Genomic DNA, 21,559 nt, shown 5'->3' on the forward strand with positions numbered 1-21,559 from the left:
AGTTGCATTTATTAAGGAAGTTGTTGGTGTGAAAATGAAAGTATCAATGTGATATCAAGTTCCACTTAACCACAATGGGTGTGTAATGAGGTGGAAGCTATCTAATGGTTTGAAGAAATGAGGAAGGAGACAGTAGGAATAATGGTGACATATTTCGACTGTCAGGATGGGATTAGTGGTGTCTGCACTGAGACCTTGAGCTTCTCGCAGTATTTCTCAGTAACTTGGATGAGGGTATAGTCAGGTTTGCTGGCAATGCTCGGTTAGACAATACAGTAGATTGAGGACAGGAGCACATGTTTACAATGGGACAGTTTAACAGCCTCTTCATGTTATCAGCATTCAATGTAGGTTAGTGAGAGCTCATTGACTTCAGACCCTAGAAAATATCATTGGGAATGCTTTGTGAAGCTGGAATTGTGGAGGAACGAACAGGAATCACAAAAAAACAAGATGAGAGATGCAAAACAAAATTAAAGACCAACATTCCATTAGCCTATTTATTTCAAGAAAACTGCAAGTTGCTTCAGTCAATATAAAACCACTGGTGCCAGAGGCAGGGTGTCTGTGCTTATCTCAGCCCTGTCCACGTGGGCTGCTGTTGGGGGAGTGGTGTGCTGCTTCATTTGGAGGAGACTGGGCTCAGAGAAGGAAGTTGTCGATAGCTTTTAAGTTTGAACATGACACACCTCTGGCATGGGTGACCACAGGCCTTCAGAGATCAGAATTTTACCACTGGGTTGTAAGAGCTTTAAATAAACAGACATGAGAAAACATGGCTGAGTTTGGGCAGCGGTTCAAATGGAAAATAACTTGACAGAAACTCAGTTCACAATCTGCACATTTGGGAACAAGGATTGTTTTGTCAGGTAAGCTTGTACAGTGTTATTTTATATTTTCAGAACTGCAGATTAAGAAGAGTCTTAATTAAAGTCATTAAGAGGATTAAGGGGTTTAATGAATGAGCAAAGAGGAATTATTTCATCCAGTTGGTAATTCCAGAACATCAGCATATCTCTTATCGCCTCAGGCGACACTCTTTGTGGAGTTAGCACATTCTCCCCGTGTCTGCGTGGGTTTCCTCCGGGTGTTCCGGTTTCCTCCCACACTCCAAAGATGTGCAGGTCAGGTGAATTGGCCATACTAAATTGCCCGTAGTGTTAGGTAAGGGGTAGATGTAGATGTAGGGGTATGGGTGGGTTACGCTTTGGCGGGGCGGTGTGGACTTGTTGGGCCGAAGGGCCTGTTTCCACACTGTAAGGAATCTAATCTAATCTAATCTAATCTAATCTCTTGTAGTTGAACCACTGAACTCCTGGGTGATGCTGGAAAAACCTTCCTCACAAACAGGGATGTGGAAATTCTGTCCAGAAATTAATTGAGGGGCTTAGATAGAATTAAGATCAACCGAGATTTCACAGAATACTGAAAGAATCTCTTGGGAAGGAGAGATATTTATGTGGGCGGAGCAGACTGTTCTGAAGTAAGCAGCAGTTTCTGACTCCACAGTGTTCCATCCTCACTGAGAGGGGGTTATTGTTAGGGAGTGCTTAGTTTGTTGTCAAAAAACATCTTCACTAATCTCCTTTAGGGAAGGAAACTGTGGTTATTAGAACATAGAAGAATACAGCGCAGTACAGGCCCTTCAGCCCTCGATGTTGCGCCGATCCAAGCCCACCTAACCTACACTAACCCACTATCCTCCATATGCCTATCCAATGCCCGCTTAAATACCCATAAAGAGGGAGAGTCCACTACTGCTACTGGCAGGGCATTCCATGAACTTACGACTCGCTGAGTGAAGAACCTACCCCTAACATCAGTCCTATATCTACCCCCCCTTAATTTAAAGCTATGCCCCCTTGTAATAGCTGACTCCATACGTGGAAAAAGGTTCTCACTGTCAACCCTATCTAACCCCCTAATCATCTTATACACCTCTATCAAGTCACCCCTAAACCTTCTTTTCTCCAATGAAAACAACCCCAAGTATTATTTGGTCTGGGGATCTAGTCTATATATGACTCCAGATCTATAGGAATGTGGTTGTCTCTTAATCAATTTCTGAGCATTAAGGATGGGTAAGTGATGCCATTCCCAGCCAGCAACACCCACTTTCTGTGAATAAAGAACACAAGCCTGCTCTACACAAAGGATTAATAACAGAAGTGGAAATTTTTCTTTACAACAGGGGAGTTGCTGGCTGATCCAGTATTTATTGCCTATCCTCAGTTGCCCCTTGGGAAAGGTGGGGGTGAGCTGCTTTCTTGAATCACTGCAGTCCACCTGCTGTAGATTTGCTTTGGGAGGGATTTCCAGGATTTTGACCCAGTGACCGTGAAGGAATAGTGATATATTTCCCAGTCACGATGGTGAGTGGTTTGGAGGGGAACTTGCAGGTGGTGATGCTCCCATGTATCTGCTGCCCTGGTCCTCTCAGCGAGAAGTCGTTATGGATTTGGAAGGTGCTGATAGAGGAGTCATGGTGCGTTACTACAATGCGATAAAGGGCATGAACATTCCTAGAAGGTTACAGCACAAAACAGGCCCTTCGGTACTCTGTGTTGCTGAAGCCTATCTAACCTACACTATTTCATTCTCAATCCATATGTCTATCCAATGACCATTTAAATGCCTGTAACGTTGATGAGTCTGCTACTGTTGCAGGCAGTGAGTTCCACGCCCCTACTATTCTGTATGTAAAGAATCTATCTCTGACATCTGTCCTATATCTATCACCACTCAATTTAAAGCTATGTCCCCTTGTGTTAGCCATCACCATCTGAGGAAAAAGGCTCCCACTGTTCACCCTAACTAACCCTCTGATTATCTTTTATGTCTCGTCACCTCTCAACCTTCTTCTCTTAAACGAAAACAGCCTCCAGTCCCTCAGCCTTTCCTCATAAGACCTTCCCTCCATACCAGACAACATCATAGGAAATCTCGTCGGACCCCTTTCCAACGCTTCCACGTACTACTTATAATGCAGTGACCAGAACTGTACACAATACTCCCAAGCATGGCTGCACCAGAGTTTTGTACAGCTGCAGCATGACCTTGTAGCTCTGAAACTCGATCCCTCTACCAATAAAAGCTAACACACCATATGCCTTCTTAACAACCCTATCAACCTGGGTGGCAACTTTCAGGGAGCAATGCACCTGGACAGTGAGATCTCTCTGCTCATCTACACTATGAAGAATCTTATCATTACCCCAGTACTCTGCATTCCTGTTAATACTGTCAAAGTGAACCACCTCACACTTTTCCACATTAAACTCCATTTGCCACCTCTCAGCCCAGCTCTGTATGTTATCTATGTCCCTCTGTAACCTACATGTTTCGTCACTTTCCACGACTACCGACCTTAGTGTCATCTGCAAATTTACTAACCCATCCTTCTATGCCCTCATTCAGGTCATTTATAAAAATGACAAATAACAATGGACCCAAAACAGATCCTTGTGGTACCCCAATAGTAAACTGAACTCCAGGATAATCAATTTCCATCAATCACTACCCTCTGTCATCTTTCAGCTAGCCAATTTCTGATCAAAACCGCTAAATCACCCTCAATCACATGCCTCCGTATTTTGTGCAATAACCTACCATGGGGAACTTATCAAACACCTTACTGAAATCCATATACACCACATCAACCGCTTTACCCTCATCCATCTGTTCTTTGAGAAGGTGACCAAACTAAATAAGGTTTGTGAGGCACGACCTACTGTTCACAAAACTGTGTTGACTCTCTCTAATCAACTTATTCCTCTTAAGATGATTATAAATCCTATCTCTTATAATCCTTTCCAACACTTTACCCACATTTGAAGTAAAGCTCACTGGTCCATAATTACCAGGGTTGTCTCTACTCCCCTTCTTTCACAAAGGAACAACATTTGCTATCCTCCAGTCTTCTTGCACTATTCCTGTAGACAATGACAACATAAAGATCAAAGCCAAAGGCTCAACAATCTCCTCCCTGGCTTCCCCGAGAATTCTAGGATAAATCCCATCCAGCCCAGGGGACTTATGTATTTTCACACTTTGCAGAATTGCTAACACCTCCTCTTTGTGAACCTCAATCCCATCTAGTCTAGTAGCCTGTATCTCAGTATTCTCCTTTTTCCAGTGCGAATACTAACAAAAAATATTCATTTAGCACTTCTCTTATCTCCTCTGACTCCACGCACAACTTGCACAATAAGTCAATGCTTGACTGGTCCTAATCTTAGTCATTCTTTTATTCCAGATGTACTTATAGAAAGGTTCAGGATTTTCCTTCATCTATCTGCCAATAACTTCTCATGTCCCCTCCTGGCTCTTCTTTGCTCTCTCTTTAGGTCTCTCCTGGCTAACGTGTAACTCTCAAGTGCCCTAACTGAGCCATCACATATCACCCTAACATAAGCCTTCTTCTTCCTCTTGACAAGAGATTCAACTTCCTTAGTAACGCACAGCTCCTGTGTTTGACAACTTCCTCCCTGCCTGACAGGCACATACTTATCAAAGGATCCGCAGTTGCTGTTCCTTGAATAAGCTCCACATTTCAATTGTGCCCATCCCCTGGAGTTTCATTCCCTATCCTATACATCCTAAATCTTGCCTAATCACATCATAAGTACCTTTCCTCCAGCAATAGCTCTTGCCCTGTGGTATATACATATCCCTTTCCATCACTAAAGTAAACATAACCAAATTTTGGTCACTATCGCCAAAGTGTTCACCTACCTCCAAATCTAACACCTGGCCGGGTTCATGACCCAGTACCAAATCCGATGTGGCCTCGCCTCTTGTTGGCCTGTCTACATACTGTGTCAGGAAACCATCCTGCACACATTGGGCCCATCTAAAATACTTGAACTACAGTTTACCCAGTCAATATTTGGAAAGTTAAAAGTCCCCCATGACAAGTACGCTGTCACTCTCACTCCTATAGAGAATCATCTTTGCTATCCGATCCTCTACATCTCTGGAACTGTTCAGAGGCCTAGCAGAAACCCAACAGTGTAACCTCTCCTTTCTTGTTTCTAATTTCAGCCCATACTACCTCAGCAGATGAGTCCTCAATGTCCTTTCTTCCACTGTAATACTGTCCTTGATTAACAATGCCACACCTCCCCCTATTTTACCACTATCCCTGTTCTTACTGAAACATCTACATCCTGGAATCTGCAACAACTATTCTTGTCCCTGCTCTACCACATCTCTAAAATGGCCACAACATTGAAATCCCAAGTACTGAACCATGCTGCAAGTTCACCTACCTTATTCCGGATGCTCCTGGCATTGAAGTCGACACACTTCAAACCAACTTCTTGTCTGCCGGAGCCTCCTTGTGATCTTGAAACCTTAGTTATGACCTCACTCCTCTCAACCTCCCACTATTCGAACTACAATTCAGGTTCCCATCCCCCTGTTGAATTAGTTTAAACCCTCACGATGAGCATTAGCAAATTCCACCCCCCCCCACCCCCAGGATATTGGTACACCTCTGGTTCAGGTGGTCCATCCTGCTTGTAGAGGTCCCACCTACCCCAGAATCAGCCCCAATTATCCAGGAATCCAAAACCCTCCCTCCTGCACCACCCCTATAGCCACGTGTTCAACTCCTGTCTCTCCCTATTCCTCGCTTCACTAGTATGTGGCATGAGCAACAAACCAGAGATAACAACTCTGTTTGTCCTAGCGCTAAGCTTCCACCATAGCTCCCTGAATTTCTGCCTTAAATCCAATGATCCAAAGTTCCATCTCCAGTTCCTAATGCGGTTTCCAAGGAACTGGAGTTGGGTGGACTTCCCACTGGTGAAGTCAGCAGGTACACTAGAGGTGACCCTTTCCTCCCACATTCTGCAGGAAGAACATTCAACTGCCTTAACCTCTATTCCCACTGTTCTAAATATCCAATAAGACCACTGAAAAACTAAAAAAAACACAAAGAAACTAGTCACCTTACCAATCTAGCGCACAGAACTTTTTCGTTTTGGTTAGAGGAGGAGGAGGCGGTCGGGTGGGAGACACTACCCAAGGAGTGTTTTGGATAAAGCATCCTCCCAAATATAAAACCTCACTTACCCAGCGGTCCCATGTCCGCTCCTGCTCAGTGTGTGCTCTGCTTATACACAAGGCAAGTTTTTAAATCTTTTACAATTTACCTTCCTGTCGGGCCTCAGGTCCTTGCTGTAACCCCTCCCACTCCCAATCCAGTTCAGTTTAAGCTGGAACAATTTACCCAAAGTGAACTGTCCAGCATTGTCCTGTTATTGCAATGATAGTGGATGATAGTGAGCATGTTGGTAAGAATGATGCTATATACAATATATCGTGGTCTCTGATGATTTTGGATGCAGCGTCTCCCAGTGAGAGTCAGCACCATCAGGTACTGTATCCCAGTGAGAGTAGCACAATAAATAAACATGAAATTGCACTTTTTTATGAAGGTTTGTAACTCAGGTTGTAAGTTTGCTCGCTGAGCTGGAAGGTTTGTTCTCAGACATTTCATCACTATGTTTGGTAACATCATCAATGAGCCTCTGGTGAAGCACTAGTGTTCTGTCCCACTTACTCTTTTTTTTATATAGATATTTTTATTGGAAATTTAACATTTTACAAGTTTACAAAAATAAAAAAAACTCTCAACACTGATATACAATTAAATCTTAAATAAATAATAACCAAAATTTAACAAAAGAAAAATACTGAGAAAAGAAACTCAACTAACTAATCTAACCTAAAACTAACCAGAGTGTATATTTAAGTCTCTTACATTATTCAAATAAGAGAAGGAAAAAAAACAATGGATAACACAGAAATTGGGTTGTGAGATACATGCTCGGAATGTGTTAACATCAAATGTAACAAAACCCGTATTCATGCGGGATTCCTCTCCCAAGGGGCTCCGGACCAGCCAGGTTCGCAATCTCAATTAAATAAAAGCCCTTATTAGGATGGCCGGAATATCCATATTTGTGTAATTCAAGAAGGGCTGCCATATTTTATGAAATAATTCGGTCTTTCGGTGCACCATATTTGTAAGGAAGTCAAGGGGAATACATTTCATAATTAATCTGTGCCAATTTGAAAGTCCAGGGGGGCCCTCAGCCACCCAATTTACCAAAATATTTTTCCTGGCACAGAAGGAGAGAATAGAAAATAATCTCTTCCCGTACATGTCCAGGGAGGGTAAGTTCGAAAAGCCCAAAAGGAGAGGTACAGGGTCCACTTTAATTTCCATTCCTAAGATTTCTGTCAGAACACTTGCTACTTTAGTCCAGTACCTACGGATCTTATGACAGGTCCATAAGCAATGTACAAGAGTGCCCACCTCTATTTTACATTTGGGACACATTGGAGATGCTCCTGCCTTAAATGTTGCCAATCGATCCGGTGCTATATGGGCCCTATGAAGTATCTTCAGCTGGATATCCTGGGTTCTGTTACAGATAGTGATTCTTCTGGCGTTTTCCCAAATGTCATTCCATGTTTCTATAGAGATTTCTAGTCCCAAATCCTGATCCCATGTTTTAAGCAGATTGTCCATATCTCCCGATACTTCATCATGTAATAAATGATAAATAGTACTGACGGAAGATACCCCCATTGGTCGTAGGGCACTACATTCTCTATCTGATTTATAAAGACTATCTAATAACATAGTCTTCTTCTGTATATAATCTCGAATTTGGAAGTATCGAAAGAGGTCTCCATTAGGTAATCCGAATTTCTGACGCAGCTGTTCAAAAGACATCAGGACCCCTTCTTTAAATAGGTCCCCTAGACATGAGATACCCCTGGATCTCCAGAGTTTAAAAGTGGCATCTGTAAACCCCGGTTGGAATCCCCATGCTCCCACTAGCGGAGCATAGGGGGATGTTTTATGTGAGTTGCCCTCATTTTGCCGCATTATATTCCAAGCTTTAATTGTGTTTAATATTATAGGGTTTTTACAGTGATCTGTAATGATTTTCCTCTTGTCTGAAAATAAAAGGTTAATAAGTGGGTATTTTACTTGAGAAGCCTCGATGTCCAGCCAGATTGATTGTGGATCAGACAAGACCCAATCAGCTATGTAACTTAATAGGGAACTTAACTGATATTTCCTAAAATCTGGGAAGTCCAATCTTCCCCTTGCCTGTGGAAGCTGTAGCTTCTTCAGCTTAATGAGGGGCCGTCTATGATTCCAGATAAAGGAACCCAACCAGCCATATAATTTACATAGAGCCATCCTCGGCAGCATCACCGGAAGCATTCTCATAGGGTATAGGAGACGGGGCAGGACATTCGTTTTAATTAGTGCTATTCTACCCAGCCAGGAAATTGGAAGGTCTCCCCATCGCTGGAGGTCCTGCCTTATCCTTTCCAGTAAATGCACAAAGTTAGCCTTGTATAACTGACCAAATACTGGGGTAATAAAAATGCCTAAATATAAGAAACCCTCCAGGGACCAACGAAAGGGAGAGTGTGATCCGTCCAATAAGTGGGGTATCATAGCAAGGCCACCCATGGGCATGGCCTCCAATTTTGAGAAATTAATTTTATTGCCTGAGAATGCACTAAATGTATTAATAACTTGGATTAAACGAGGTACGGAAATCAGAGGATTACTGATGAATAGGAGAACATCATCTGCATAAAGGGTAATTTTATGTTTACCTGTACCAATCCTCGGGGTCATTATACTAGGATCAGCCCGTATAGCTTCTGCTAGAGGTTCAATTATTAGGGTAAATAACAATGGCGAGAGAGGACTTCCCTGACGGCAGCCCCTACCCACACTGAAGCTATCCGAACCTAATCCATTGGTAGCCACCAACTGCTTTGGGATCACTATACAATGTTGAGACCCATTTGGTAAACACCTGTCCAATGCCAAACCTTTCCAATATGTAAAACAAATATGACCATTCAACCCTATCAAATGCCTTTTCCGCGTCTAATGAGATTACTACTCCTGGTATCTTTCCATGATGGCAGGCTTGAATCATATTCAAAACCCTTCTAATATTATTGGATGATCTACGGCCCTTAATAAACCCCGTCTGATCCTCCTTTATGATATGTGGCAGTATCCTTTCTAGTCTCAATGCTAACATTTTAGAAAGGATTTTAAAATCTACATTTAGCAAGGATATTGGTCTGTATGACATACAATCTTCTGGATCCTTTCCTTTTTTAAGGATGAGAGAGATATTTGCCTCTTTCAGCGAAGGCGGGAGACAGCCCTGACTATATGCATAGTTATGTCTGAAGAAGGGCTTATGCCCGAAACATCGATTCTCCTGCTCCTTGGATGCTGCCTGACCTGCTGCGCTTTTCCAGCAACACATTTTCAGCTCTGATCTCCAGCATCTGCAGTCCTCACTTTCTCCTCCTATATGCGTAGTTATACATGTCCATAAGTGGAACAGCCAATATTCCTGTAAATTCTTTATAGAATTCAGCTTGAAAACCATCTGGGCCCGGTGCCTTACTGCTCTGAAATTGCCTGATTGCATCAAGTATTTCTTAGACTGTTAGGGGAGCATTTAAGACCGATACCTGTTCCGGAGTTAGGACCAGATAGGTCAAATTTTAAAAAAATGATTGCATCCTCCTAGTCCTGTCTTCACAATCCTGCGATTTATATAAATCAGAATAACATTTTCTAAAGATTGCATTAATCCTTTTATGATCATGAGTCAAAGTACCTGTACTTTCCTTGATAGACGTGATAGTTTGAGGGGCCTTTTTTTTCTTTGCAAGAAATGCTAATTATCTACCCGGTTTGTCGCCAAATTCATATAACCTTTGTTTTGCAAATAATATTTCCCTCTTAGCCGTTTGGGTAAGCGTGGTGTTTAAAGCTGTCCTAAGGGCCGTAATCCTTTGTAATTTGATGATAGAAGGTCTATCAGTGTATGCTGTTTCAGCCGCTTTTAAGCGAACATCGAGCAGACGCTGTTGTTCTCCCTTCAATTTTTTCTGGGTCGCTGAGTAGGAGATGATCAAACCTCGCGTGTAAGCTTTGATGGTCTCCCACATCATTGATGGGTTGCTAGCCGTACCTGAATTAATTTCTAAAATAGTTTTAAATTCTTGAGACAAGTACTTTACAAATTTACTGTCTTTCATTAGGAAGGGGTCCATACGCCAATGCCGAGGGGATGTCCCATTGTTCCTCGCTTTGATTTCCATATATACAACAGCGTGATCGGAAGTTGCTATACTACCTATTTTACAGGATGATATGGAATTTTTAAAAATCAAGGGAGCAAAAAACATATCAATTCTGGTATGACATTTATGTGGATTGGAGTAAAAAGAAAAATCTCTGCCCTGTGGATGAAGACATCTCCACACATCCAATAATCCAAATTCTTTGTTCAGATCCACCAATTGTCTAGATCTGGGAGATACTCCTGCAGTAGTCTTGGGAATCCTATCTATTTCCGGATCCATAATACAATTAAAGTCTCCCCCTATAATTGTATGATGAGCACCGAGAGCCATCAATTTTGAGAAGGCTTCCGTTATAAATTTAAAGGGGTGTGCTGGGGGGGGGGGCAGTACAAATTTAAAATCCCATATTCCTCTCCATTTATAAGGGCTTTAATCAGAATATATCGTCCAGATTCGTCTTTTATCTGATTTGGGATTTTGAGAGGGAAATTCTTCCGAATAAGAATAACAACTCTCCTGCTTTTTGAGCTAAAAGAAGAAAAAAAGGCCTGATCAAATCCACCCTGTCGTAATTTCAAGTGTTCTTTATCCGACAGGTGTGTCTCCTGTAGGAGAGCTATATCAACCCTTTATTTCTTAAGATTTGATAATATTTTCTTCCTTTTGACTGGCGAATTACTCCCCTTGACATTCCAGGTGCACCACTTAACCGACTGATCAACCATAATCGTCCAGGCAAATCCGAGACCCCTCGGGAGGGAAACCCTATTCAGAACATCTCGAGCATAGAGCATATAAAATTCACAAAAATAAAGGCTCTCTAATACACTCACAACAGTGTAATAAAAAACTATTTCTAAATAAAAAAAATATAAAACGTTACTTAAATGGAGACTTTCCCCCTTGTTCCCAGGGGGTATCACTTCCTTTCCAAAGGTCCATCGTATCCTCTCCCAACCAGTGCCCCACCCTTGACCCAGGCGCACCTCAATAAGATGAGGAGAATTCAAATATACTACAGAGCTAGAGTGAACAGTGAGCACCCTACCCCCATCCCCCCACCCACACCAACACCTGGATATATTTGGTAATGTTAATACCATGTATAAATATATATAACTATAAAATTACAACCTCAACAAGTAATAATTAAATATAATAATACAAAATAACAAGGGAAAACAACCCCGCTCCTAGAGACAGAGGTAAAATAGAATAAGGTGACCATCTCCCCCCAACAACATTAACTAGACCCCCCCGGCCTATATATATATATAGAATAATAAAAAAAACCAAGGGGGGGGGGAGAAAATCGTTAAATAGAGAACAAATAAATAAATCCCTCTCCCCACCCCCCAAGATAATATTAAACAGTAAGATAAAAAAAGGGGGGATATAAACCGGAGTGGGGGGGGGGGGAAGGCAAACCAATATCCATTATCTCCTACAATTTTTTAAAGAAAGTCCAAACATTCCTTGGCCTTTTCCGGCGATCCGAAGTTATACACGGATCCTTCATGGTTAAAGCGTAGCGTTGCTGGGTAGCGTAAGGAGTACTGAATATTTAAGTCCCTTAAACACTTAGAACATAGAACATAGAACAATACAGCGCAGTACAGGCCCTTCGGCCCTCGATGTTGCGCCGATCAAAGCCCACCTAACCTACACTAACCCACTATCCTCCATATACCTATCCAATGCCCGCTTAAATACCCATAAAGAGGGAGAGTCCACTACTGCTACTGGCAGGGCATTCCATGATCTTACGACTCGCTGAGTGAAGAACCTACCCCTAACATCAGTCCTATATCTACCCCCCCTTAATTTAAAGCTTCTTCACCTCATCGAATGCTTTCTTCTTTCAGACCAGAGCTGGGGAAAAGTCCTGGGATAACATGATCTAGGATCCTTTATAGATCATGGCTTGGGAATCTTTTCCAAGATTTCTAGAGGCTTCTAGGAGTATCTGCTTCTCCTTGTAGCTCTGCAGCTGGAACAGGACCGGATGGGGACGCTGGTTCGAACCAGGCCCACGTATTGCGACCCGGTAGGCCCATTCCACCCTTACCTGGCCTGACCCAGCCTCCAGATTTAAAAGTTGTGGAAGCCACTGTTCTAGAAACGCCGTAAGCTGGCCATCCTCTTCCCGTTCGGGCAGGCCCAGCAAACAAATATTTTTTCGACGACCTCTATTATCGAGGTCATCAATGTGGTTCTCTAAGATCCGGACTCGCTGTGCGAGAGTCTGGACCCGATCCATGGCCGATTACGCTGTAGTTTCGGAGATTGCGGCCTTTAGCTCTGCCCCTCCGATTCGGCGCTCGATTTCCTTAATGTCTCGCTTGTGCTTTTGCAGCGCGGCCGAGAGTGAGTCCCATCGGCTCCGGGACTCTTCGATGAAGGCGTTGATCTTCACATCCAGTTTGGAGATGATTTCCGTGAGACTCGCCTCCGTAGGGAAGTCCCCCGGGGCGGCTGTGGACCCCTCAGCTGCAGCTGGAGAGGGTGGGGGAGGGGGTCCTACCTGCTGAGAGCTGCAGGCTCCCTTCCCTTTAGTCATTTTTACTGAAGAATAAATTGTTTAAATTCAATACTAAACAACTAATTAAATTAAACAGCAATTTTAAATGATTTGGTGAGTGTGGTGGGGGGGGGTTGACCCACTTTACCCAAGTCTTGGGAGGAGCACTGTAGACTCAGACTTGCTGGGTCGCCGCCATCTTGGATTCCCCGTCCCACTTACTCTTTATGTGTCTTGGTCTGTTGTGGTGGGTGACATCACTTCCAGTACTGTTTCTGAGAGGTTGGTAAATGGGGTCCAAATCGATATGTTTGTTAATGGAATTCCGGTTTGAATTCCATGCCTCGAGGAATTCCTGTGTGTGTCTTTGTTTGACCTGACCCAGCATGGATGTATTGTCCCAGTCAAACTGGTGTCCCTCTTCACCTGTGTGTATGGATACTAGTGATATTTGGTCATGTGTCCTGGTGGCTAGTTTCCTGCCCATCTGTCCAATGTAATATTTGTGCAGTCCTTGCAGGGTATTTTGTATATGATGTTCATTCTGCTGGTTGTTGGTATGTGGTCCTTTAAATTCATCAGGAGCTGTTTCAGTGTGGTGGTGGCTTTATGGACTACTATAATGCCTAGGGGCTGGAGTGTCTGGTTTTCATCTCTGAGATGTCTTTAATGTATGGCAGGGTGGCTAGAGTCTCTGGGCATTTTGTGTCTTCTTGTTTAGGACTGTTGTGTTGGAATTGGCGGTCTGCGCTTTCGGGTACTCGTTCCTGAAAACATTGTACAAGTGTTTTTTGTTAGTTTCTCATAGTTCCTGGTGCTGCAGTGTGTTGTGGCTCATTTAAATAATATCCTGATGCAGCTCTGTTTCTGGGTGTTAGGATGATTACTTCTGTGGTTGAGTATCTGGTCAGTGTGTGTGGCTTTCCTGTAAAGGCTGGTCTGCAGCTCTCCATTGGCTTTTCATTCTCCTGTGATGTCTGGGAAGGGGAGTCTGTTGTTGTCCTCTTCCTCTTTGGTGAACTTTATACTGGTGCGGATGTTGTTTATGTGTTTGTGGATTTCTTCTAATCTGTTGCATTTCATGATGCCAAAGCTGTCCTCCATGTAGCGGACCCAGAGTTTGGGCTGGATCGTGGGAAGGGCTGTTCCTTCTAACCTCTGCATAACTGATTCTGCTAAGATTCCTGATATTGGTGATCCCATAGGCATCCCACTGATTTGTTTGTTGATCTTGTCATTGAAGGTGAAGTGGGTTGTGAAGCACAGCTCTACTTGTTTGAGGATGCTGTCCTTGCTAATCGAGTTGGTGCTGTCTGGTGTTAGTGTCCTTGTTTCATCTAGCAGTGAGGCCAGTGTTTCTTTGGCCAGGGTGATGTTTATTGATGTGAATAGGGCCGTCACATTGAAGAAAACCATGACCTGATCATCCTCTATCTTGGTGTCTTCGATGTTAAGGCATCTCTGGGTGGAGTGGATGGAGTGGCTTGAGTCTTCTACTCAGTGTTTCTGGTTGTGTTGAAATTCCTTGGCTAGTCTGTATGTCGGAATGCCGGGAAGTGAGACTGTGGATCTGAGGGAGGCCCCTAGTTTATGTACCTTTGGTAATCCGTAGAAACAGGGTGTGTTGGATCCTTCAGGGTTAATTCTTTGGAGATCTGTCTTGTTAATGACACCTGTCTTGTGGAGTTTCCTCAGTCATGCTGTCAAATGGTTTTCTAGCTGTGGAGTCAGGTCCACTGCCACCTGTTGGTAGGTGTCCAGATCTGCGAATAGTGTGTTTGCTTTTGCTATGTATTGTGTTCTGCTCAGGATGACGGTCATGTGCCCTTTGCTTCCCCCAGTAGAATTATAATATTTCTGTCTTTTCTAAGTCCTTCCAGGGCTTTCCTTTCCTGTGTGTTGAGTGTGTTCCCTTCTTTCTTTCTGCTTAGTGCTGGTGTGACAGTCTGTCTGATCGCCTGCTGGGTTTCTTACACAAGTCCATTGTTTTTCAGGGTTAATTGCAGTGCTGGTAGAAAGTCCTTTTTGTCTGTGTCCCTGTGGTTGAAGAACATCCCTCATACCAGGACAGTGTTTTCCATGTCTGTGAGTAATTGGTCTAACAGGTTCTTTTCCCAAGCATCTGAATTGTCTGTGTTATTGCTGCGTGTGAGCTCTGTTTGTGGGTGTGGGGATGAATGCTCCTGTAGTTGAGAATTTGGTCTATGTGTGTCGCTTTTCTGTAGATGCTAGTCTGCAGCTCTCCATTGGACTAACACAAAGAAAAGACTAGCTCTACAAGAAAAACTGGACAAGCTCACACACACACACATTGATTTGGACCCCATTTACCAACCTCTCAGAGAAAGAACCGAAATGGCTAGCACCCACCACAACAGACCAAGAAACACAAATAGAAAGAGGGACAGAACACCAGTGTTTCACTTGGGGCTCAGTGATGATGTTCCCTAGCATGGTGACGAAACGTCTGAGAACAAACCTGACAGCTTAGCGAGCAAACTTACAACCTGAAAAATGAAATTCTCAAAAGAAGTTGAGAAATATTCAAATTAAATTCCTGGGGCCAGTGATGTTGTGGTTAAGCTACTGCTGTGCTCACTACTTATGGGAGATTTCACTTCATCTTCCCTCCATGGACTCTCGGGTGCCCAGGGGACCTTGGAAGGGAGTCAGGTAATCCTTGACTCACTCACGTACTTTGGACAGAGGTGTTTACTCATTCCAGTTGGTATTAGTGAGACAGTGTGGAGTTTCTGATTGGCTGATCGGTTCGCTTGCTATTATCTAGGAGATAAGCTGTACAAAGTTCATTTTATTTGTGGGAGTAATGGAAACATCACATTTCCAGAATCCAATCTCCTGATGACTTCTGGGTCCCTGTTTGTGATCATCAACATGTTGCAGATATTTCACTTGCCCTGGGATTCAATTTGAGCTGCTATTTTGCAGCAGAATATCCATGACACCAGTAGACACCAGCGTCATCAACTGAGCTCGGAATTCCGGGTCAGAAACCTCCAACATTCTGTAAAAGAAAATTACACGCACTGACGATTTTATCAACTCTGGCATTGTCTCTCTTTCTCTCGCTCTCTCTCTGTGTCTCCTCTGTGTGTTTGTCTCTGTCTATGTCTCTCTGTGCCTCTCTCTCTCTTTCTGTGTGTGTCTCTCTCTCTCTGTGTCTCTGTCTGTTTTTCTCTCTCTCTCTCTCTCTCTCTCACACGCACACAAACTCTCACTCACTCAGTGGCATGTGTACTCCCTTGTGGTTAAATGTTAAACTTCTATCTCTGAATTTTTCCTTTTGTGTTTCTCCTCCACTTCTATACTTACCTGGAACTCTGTTTACATTTCTCTTTGTATAACCCTGTTACCTTCCATGTTTTAACATAGCCTGTAGTAGCAGCAGACAGGTCAGTGGTACCACAGCAGGGAGGGTCAAAGTACAGGTGATCAGTAGCAATAGGGGACTGTGGGATACAGTGAGGTGTTTCTGTGGATCCAAAAGAGACTCCAGGATGGTGTGTTGTCTCCCTGGTGACAGGATGAAGGACGGCTCTGAGCTGGCACAGGATATTCTGAAGGGGGAGGGTGAGCAGTGAGAGGTTGTGATACACATTGGTGCCAACATCAACAGGAGGAGTGTCTACATGGACTTTAGCAAGACCTTAGACAAGGTCCCTCATGGCAGGCTAATAGAAAAGGGAAACTCACATGGGATCTGCAATGAACTGGTAAGATGGATACAGACATAGAAAAGGTGTAACCCCTGTCTGTTCTCTTTCTCCTTCCTCAGTATCCAAGGCCACAAACACGTTTTCCAGGTGCAGCAATGTGCAGACTGGGTGATCGCTTTGCAGAATGTCTATGTTGTGCTGGCAAAAAAGACACTGAGCCTGCCACTTCAACCCCCCCAGCCTGTTCCCTGGCCAGCAGCTCTGTCTCAGGCTTGCTGCAGTGCTCCAGTGAAGCTCAGCACAAACTGGAAGAACAGCACCTCACTTTCCACTTGGGGACCCTGCAGCCTCCTGGACTCAATCTCAGGGTCAATCATTTCACAGCCTGAACACCGCCTCCATGTCCTTACCCTGAAGCCCAGCCCCAGGCCCTGTCATCAAGGCCAACCCACTCTCACTTCCTCAGTGACCCATTAGCAGCTTTTTGTTCTCCTTGACTCACTATCCCTCCATCCCTCTGTTTGTCTAACTGTCATTCTCTCTCTCTCTGGGCTGCAGCCTGACTGAATTTTAAGACCTTTATTCCCCCCAGCCTTTGCTCACTATGATCGGTTCTGAGGAGTGGTCACTGGGCCTGAAATGATAACTCTGCTTTCTCTCCATAGATGCTGCCAGCCCTGCTGAGTTCCTCTGGCAATTTCTAATTTAGTTTCTGGTGAGTTTTTGTTAAAGTTGAGCTACAAATAAAGGAACCAGCTGGTCCCAATGCTGTGTCAGCCCAATTCTCTGCCATTCGATGAGGACCAGATTCTGTATCCATTCAGCAACTCGGAACAACTCAGTCTCACCTCAACAAGCAAGCAACAAGATCCCAAATCACTGCCCAATCACAAACACCACGACAGAATCAATACCTACCCTCAGCAGACACTGAACGGAAGGTCATATTCTCCAAAGGACTGCATCAAGAAAGGAGTGCTGCAACAGGATTCCATTTGTGATAATGAACCTGTCCCCCAGTGAGAGTCAATGTGTGTGGGACTGTCCCCCAGTGAGGGTCAGTTTATGTGTGGGTCTGTACCCCAGTGAGGGTCAGAGTATGTGTGGGTCTGTATCCCAGTGAGAGTCAGTGTGTGCGGGACTGTCCCCCAGTGAGAGTCAGAGTGTGTGTGGGACTGTACTCCAGTGAGGGCCAGTGTGTGTGTGTGTAGGACTGTACCCCAATGAGAGTCAGTGTGTGTAGGACCGTACCCCAGTGAGAGTCAGTGTGTATGGGACTTTATCCCAGTGAGGTCAGTAGATGTGTGGGACTGTACCCCAGTGAGAGTCAGTGTGTGTGTGACTGTAGCCCAGTGAGGGTCAGTGTGTGTGTGGGACTGTACCCCATTGAGAGTCAGTGTGTGTGGGACTGTACCCAAGTGAGGGTCAGTGTGTGTGGGATTGTACCCCAGTGAGAGTCAGTGTGTGTGTGGGTCTGTACCCCAGTGAGGGTCAGTGTGTGTGGGACTGTACCCCAGTGAGAGTCAGAGTGCGTGTGGCACCGTACCCCTGTGACAGTCAGTGTGTATGGAACTTTATTCCAGTGAGGTCAGTGTGTGTGTGGGACTGTACCCCAGTGAGGTCAGTGTGTGTGTGTAGGACTGTACCCCAGTGAGAGTCAGTGTGTGTGGGACTGTTCTCCAGTGAGGGTCAGTGTGTGTGTGGGACTGTACCCCAGTGAGGGTCAGTGTGTGTGTGTGTGTGTATGTGTGTGGAAGTGTAGCCCACTGAGAGACAGTGTGTGTGGGTCTGTATCCCAGTGAGAGTCAGTGTGTGCGGGACTGTCCCCCAGTGAGAGTCAGTGTGTATGGGACTTTATCCCAGTGAGGTCAGTGTGTGTGTGGGACTGTAGCCCAGTGAGGGTCAGTGTGTGTGTGTGGGACTGTACCCCAGTGAGAGTCAGTCTGTGTGTGACTGTCCCCCAGTGAGAGTCAGAGTGTGTGTGGGACTGTACTCCGGTGAGGGTCAGTGCGTGTATGGGACTGTACCCCAGTGAGAGCCAGTGTGTGCGTGACTGTAATCCAGTGAGGGTCAGTGTGTGTGTGTAGGACTGTACCCCAATGAGAGTCAGTGTGTGTGGGACCGTACCCCTGTGACAGTCAGTGTGTATGGGACTTTATCCCAGTCAGGTCAGTGTGTGTGTGGGACTGTACCCCAGTGAGAGTCAGTGTGTGTGTGGGACTGTACCCCATTGAGAGTCAGTGTGTGTGGGACTGTACCCCAGTGAGGGTCAGTGTGTGTGGGATTGTACCCCAGTGAGAGTCAGTGTGTGTGTGGGTCTGTACCCCAGTGAGGGTCAGTGTGTGTGGGACTGTACCCCAGTGAGGGTCAGTGTGTGTGTGAGACTGTACCCCATTGAGAGTCAGTGTGTGTGGGACTGTACCCCAGTGAGGGTCAGTGTGTGTGGGATTGTACCCAGTGAGAGTCAGTGTGTGTTTGGGTCTGTACCCCAGTGAGGGTCAGTGTGTGTGGGACTGTACCCCAGTGAGAGTCAGAGTGCGTGTGGCACCGTACCCCAGTGAGAGTCAGTGTGTATGGGACTTTATTCCAGTGAGGTCAGTGTGTGTGTGGGACTGTACCCCAGTGAGAGTCAGTGTGTGTGTGACTGTAACCCAGTGACAGCCAGTGTGTGTGTGTAGGACTGTCCCCCAGTGAGGGTCAGTGTGTGTCAGACTTTATTCCAGTGACGTCAGTGTGTGTGTGGGACTGTACCCCAGTGAGTGTCAGTGTGTGTGGGACTGTACCCCAGTGAGGGTCAGTGTGTGTAGGATTGTACCCCAGTGAGTTTCAGTATGTGTGTGACTGTACCCCATTGAGGGTCAATGTGGATGGGACTTTATTCCAGTGAGGTCAGTGTGCGTGTGGGACTGTCCCCCAGTGAGGGTCAGTGTGTGTCGGACTTTATCCCAGTGAGGTCAGTGTGTGTGTGGGACTGTACCCCAGTGAGTGTCAGTATGTGTGTGACTGTACCCCAGTGAGAGTCAGTGTGTGTGGGTCTGTACCCCAGTGAGAGTCAGAGTGCGTGTGGCACCGTACCCCAGTGAGAGTCAGTGTGTATGGGACTTTATTCCAGTGAGGTCAGTGTGTGTGTGGGACTGTACCCCAGTGAGAGTCAGTGTGTGTGTGACTGTCCCCCAGTGAGAGTCAGAGTGTGTGTGGGACTGTACCCCAGTGAGGGTCAGTGTGTGCGTGACTGTAATCCAGTGAGGGTCAGTGTGTGTGTGTAGGACTGTACCCCAATGAGAGTCAGTGTGTGTGGGACTGTACCCCAGTGAGGGTCAGTGTGTGTGTGGGACTGTACCCCATTGAGAGTCAGTGTGTGTGGGACTGTACCCCAGTGAGGGTCAGTGTGTGTGGGATTGTACCCCAGTGAGAGTCAGTGTGTGTGTGGGTCTGTACCCCAGTGAGGGTCAGTGTGTGTGGGACTGTACCCCAGTGAGAGTCAGTGTGTGTGTGGCACCGTACCCCAGTGAGAGTCAGTGTGTATGGAACTTTATTCCAGTGAGGTCAGTGTGTGTGTGGGACTGTAGCCCAGTGACAGCCAGTGTGTGTGTGGGAATGTACCCCAGTGAGAGTCAGTGTGTATGGAACTGTACCACAGTGAGGGTCAGTGTGTGTGTGGGACTGTACTCCAGTGAGAGTCAGTGTGTGTGGGACTGTACCCCAGTGACAGCCAGTGTGTGTGTGTAGGACTGTCCCCCAGTTAGGGTCAGTGTGTGTCGGACTTTATCCCAGTGAGGTCAGTGTGTGTGTGGGACTGTACCCCAGTGAGTGTCAGTGTGTGTGGGACTGTACCCCAGTGAGGGTCAGTGTGTGTGGGATTGTACCCCAGTGAGTTTCAGTATGTGTGTGACTGTACCCCATTGAGGGTCAGTGTGTATGGGACTTTATTCCAGTGAGGTCAGAGTGCGTGTGGGACTGTACCCCAGTGAGGGTCAGTGTGTGTGGGATTGTACCCCAGTGAGAGTCAGTATGTGTGTGACTGTACCCCAGTGAGTGTCAGTGTGTGTGGGACTGTTCCCCAGTGAGGGTCAGTGTGTGTGGGATTGTACCCCAGTGAGTTTCAGTATGTGTGTGACTGTACCCCATTGAGGGTCAGTGTGTGTCGGACTTTATCCCAGTGAGGTCAGTGTGTGTCTGGGACTGTACCCCAGTGAGGGTCAGTGTGCGTGTGGGACTGTACCCCAGTGAGAGTCAGTGTGTGTGTGACAGTACCCCAGTGAGAGTCAGTGTGTGTGTGGGAATGTACCCCAGTGAGAGTCAGTGTGTATGGAACTGTACCCGAGTGAGGGTCAGTGTGTGTGTGGGACTGTACTCCAGTGAGAGTCAGTGTGTGTGGGAATGTACCCCAGTGACAGCCAGTGTGTGTGTGTACGACTGTCCCCCAGTGAGGGTCAGTGTGTGTCGGACTTTATCCCAGTGAGGTCAGTGTGTGTGTGGGACTGTACCCAAGTGAGTGTCAGTATGTGTGTAACTGTACCCCATTGAGGGTCAGTGTGTGTGGGACTGTACCCCAGTGAGGGTCAGTGTGTGTGGGATTGTACCCCAAAGAGAGTCAGTGTGTGTGTGGGTCTGTACCCCAGTGAGTGTCAGTGTGCGTGTGGGACTGTACCCCAGTGAGAGTCAGTGTGTGTGTGGGAATGTACCCCAGTGAGAGTCAGTGTGTATGGAACTGTACCCGAGAGAGGGTCAGTGTGTGTGTGGGATTGTACTCCAGTGAGAGTCAGTGTGTGTGGGACTGTACCCCAGTGACAGCCAGTGTGTGTGTGTAGGACTGTCCCCCAGTGAGGGTCAGTGTGTGTGTGGGACTGTACCCAAGTGAGTGTCAGTATGTGTGTAACTGTATCCCATTGAGGGTCAGTGTGTGTGGGACTGTACCCCAGTGAGGGTCAGTGTGTGTGGGATTGTACCCAAGTGAGAGTCAGTGTGTGTGTGGGTCTGTACCCCAGTGAGGGTCAGTGTGTGTGGGACTGTACCCCAGTGAGAGTCAGAGTGCGTGTGGCACCGTACCCCAGTGAGAGTCAGTGTGTATGGGACTTTATCCCAGTGAGGTCAGTGTGTGTGTGGGACTGTACCCCAGTGAGGGTCAGTGTGTGTGTGGGACTGTACCCCATTGAGAGTCAGTGTGTGTGGGACTGTACCCCAGTGAGGGTCAGTATGT

General features: G+C 45.8%; 1 protein-coding gene across 1 annotated transcript in view; it reads right to left on the reverse strand.

The window, feature by feature from the left end:
* Positions 1–15,607: 15,607 nt before the first annotated feature.
* The window catches only part of LOC140485884 (uncharacterized), a 77,238-nt gene continuing 71,286 nt past the window's right edge, over positions 15,608–21,559 (reverse strand). Inside the window, exon 5 of the mRNA XM_072584333.1 lies at positions 15,608–15,707. Coding sequence (XP_072440434.1) covers positions 15,608–15,707 — 100 coding nt within the window. The remainder of the gene's footprint in view (positions 15,708–21,559) is intronic.

The sequence above is a fragment of the Chiloscyllium punctatum genome, chromosome 15 (genome assembly GCF_047496795.1).
Source record: "Chiloscyllium punctatum isolate Juve2018m chromosome 15, sChiPun1.3, whole genome shotgun sequence".
Classification (NCBI taxonomy): Eukaryota; Metazoa; Chordata; class Chondrichthyes; order Orectolobiformes; family Hemiscylliidae; genus Chiloscyllium; species Chiloscyllium punctatum.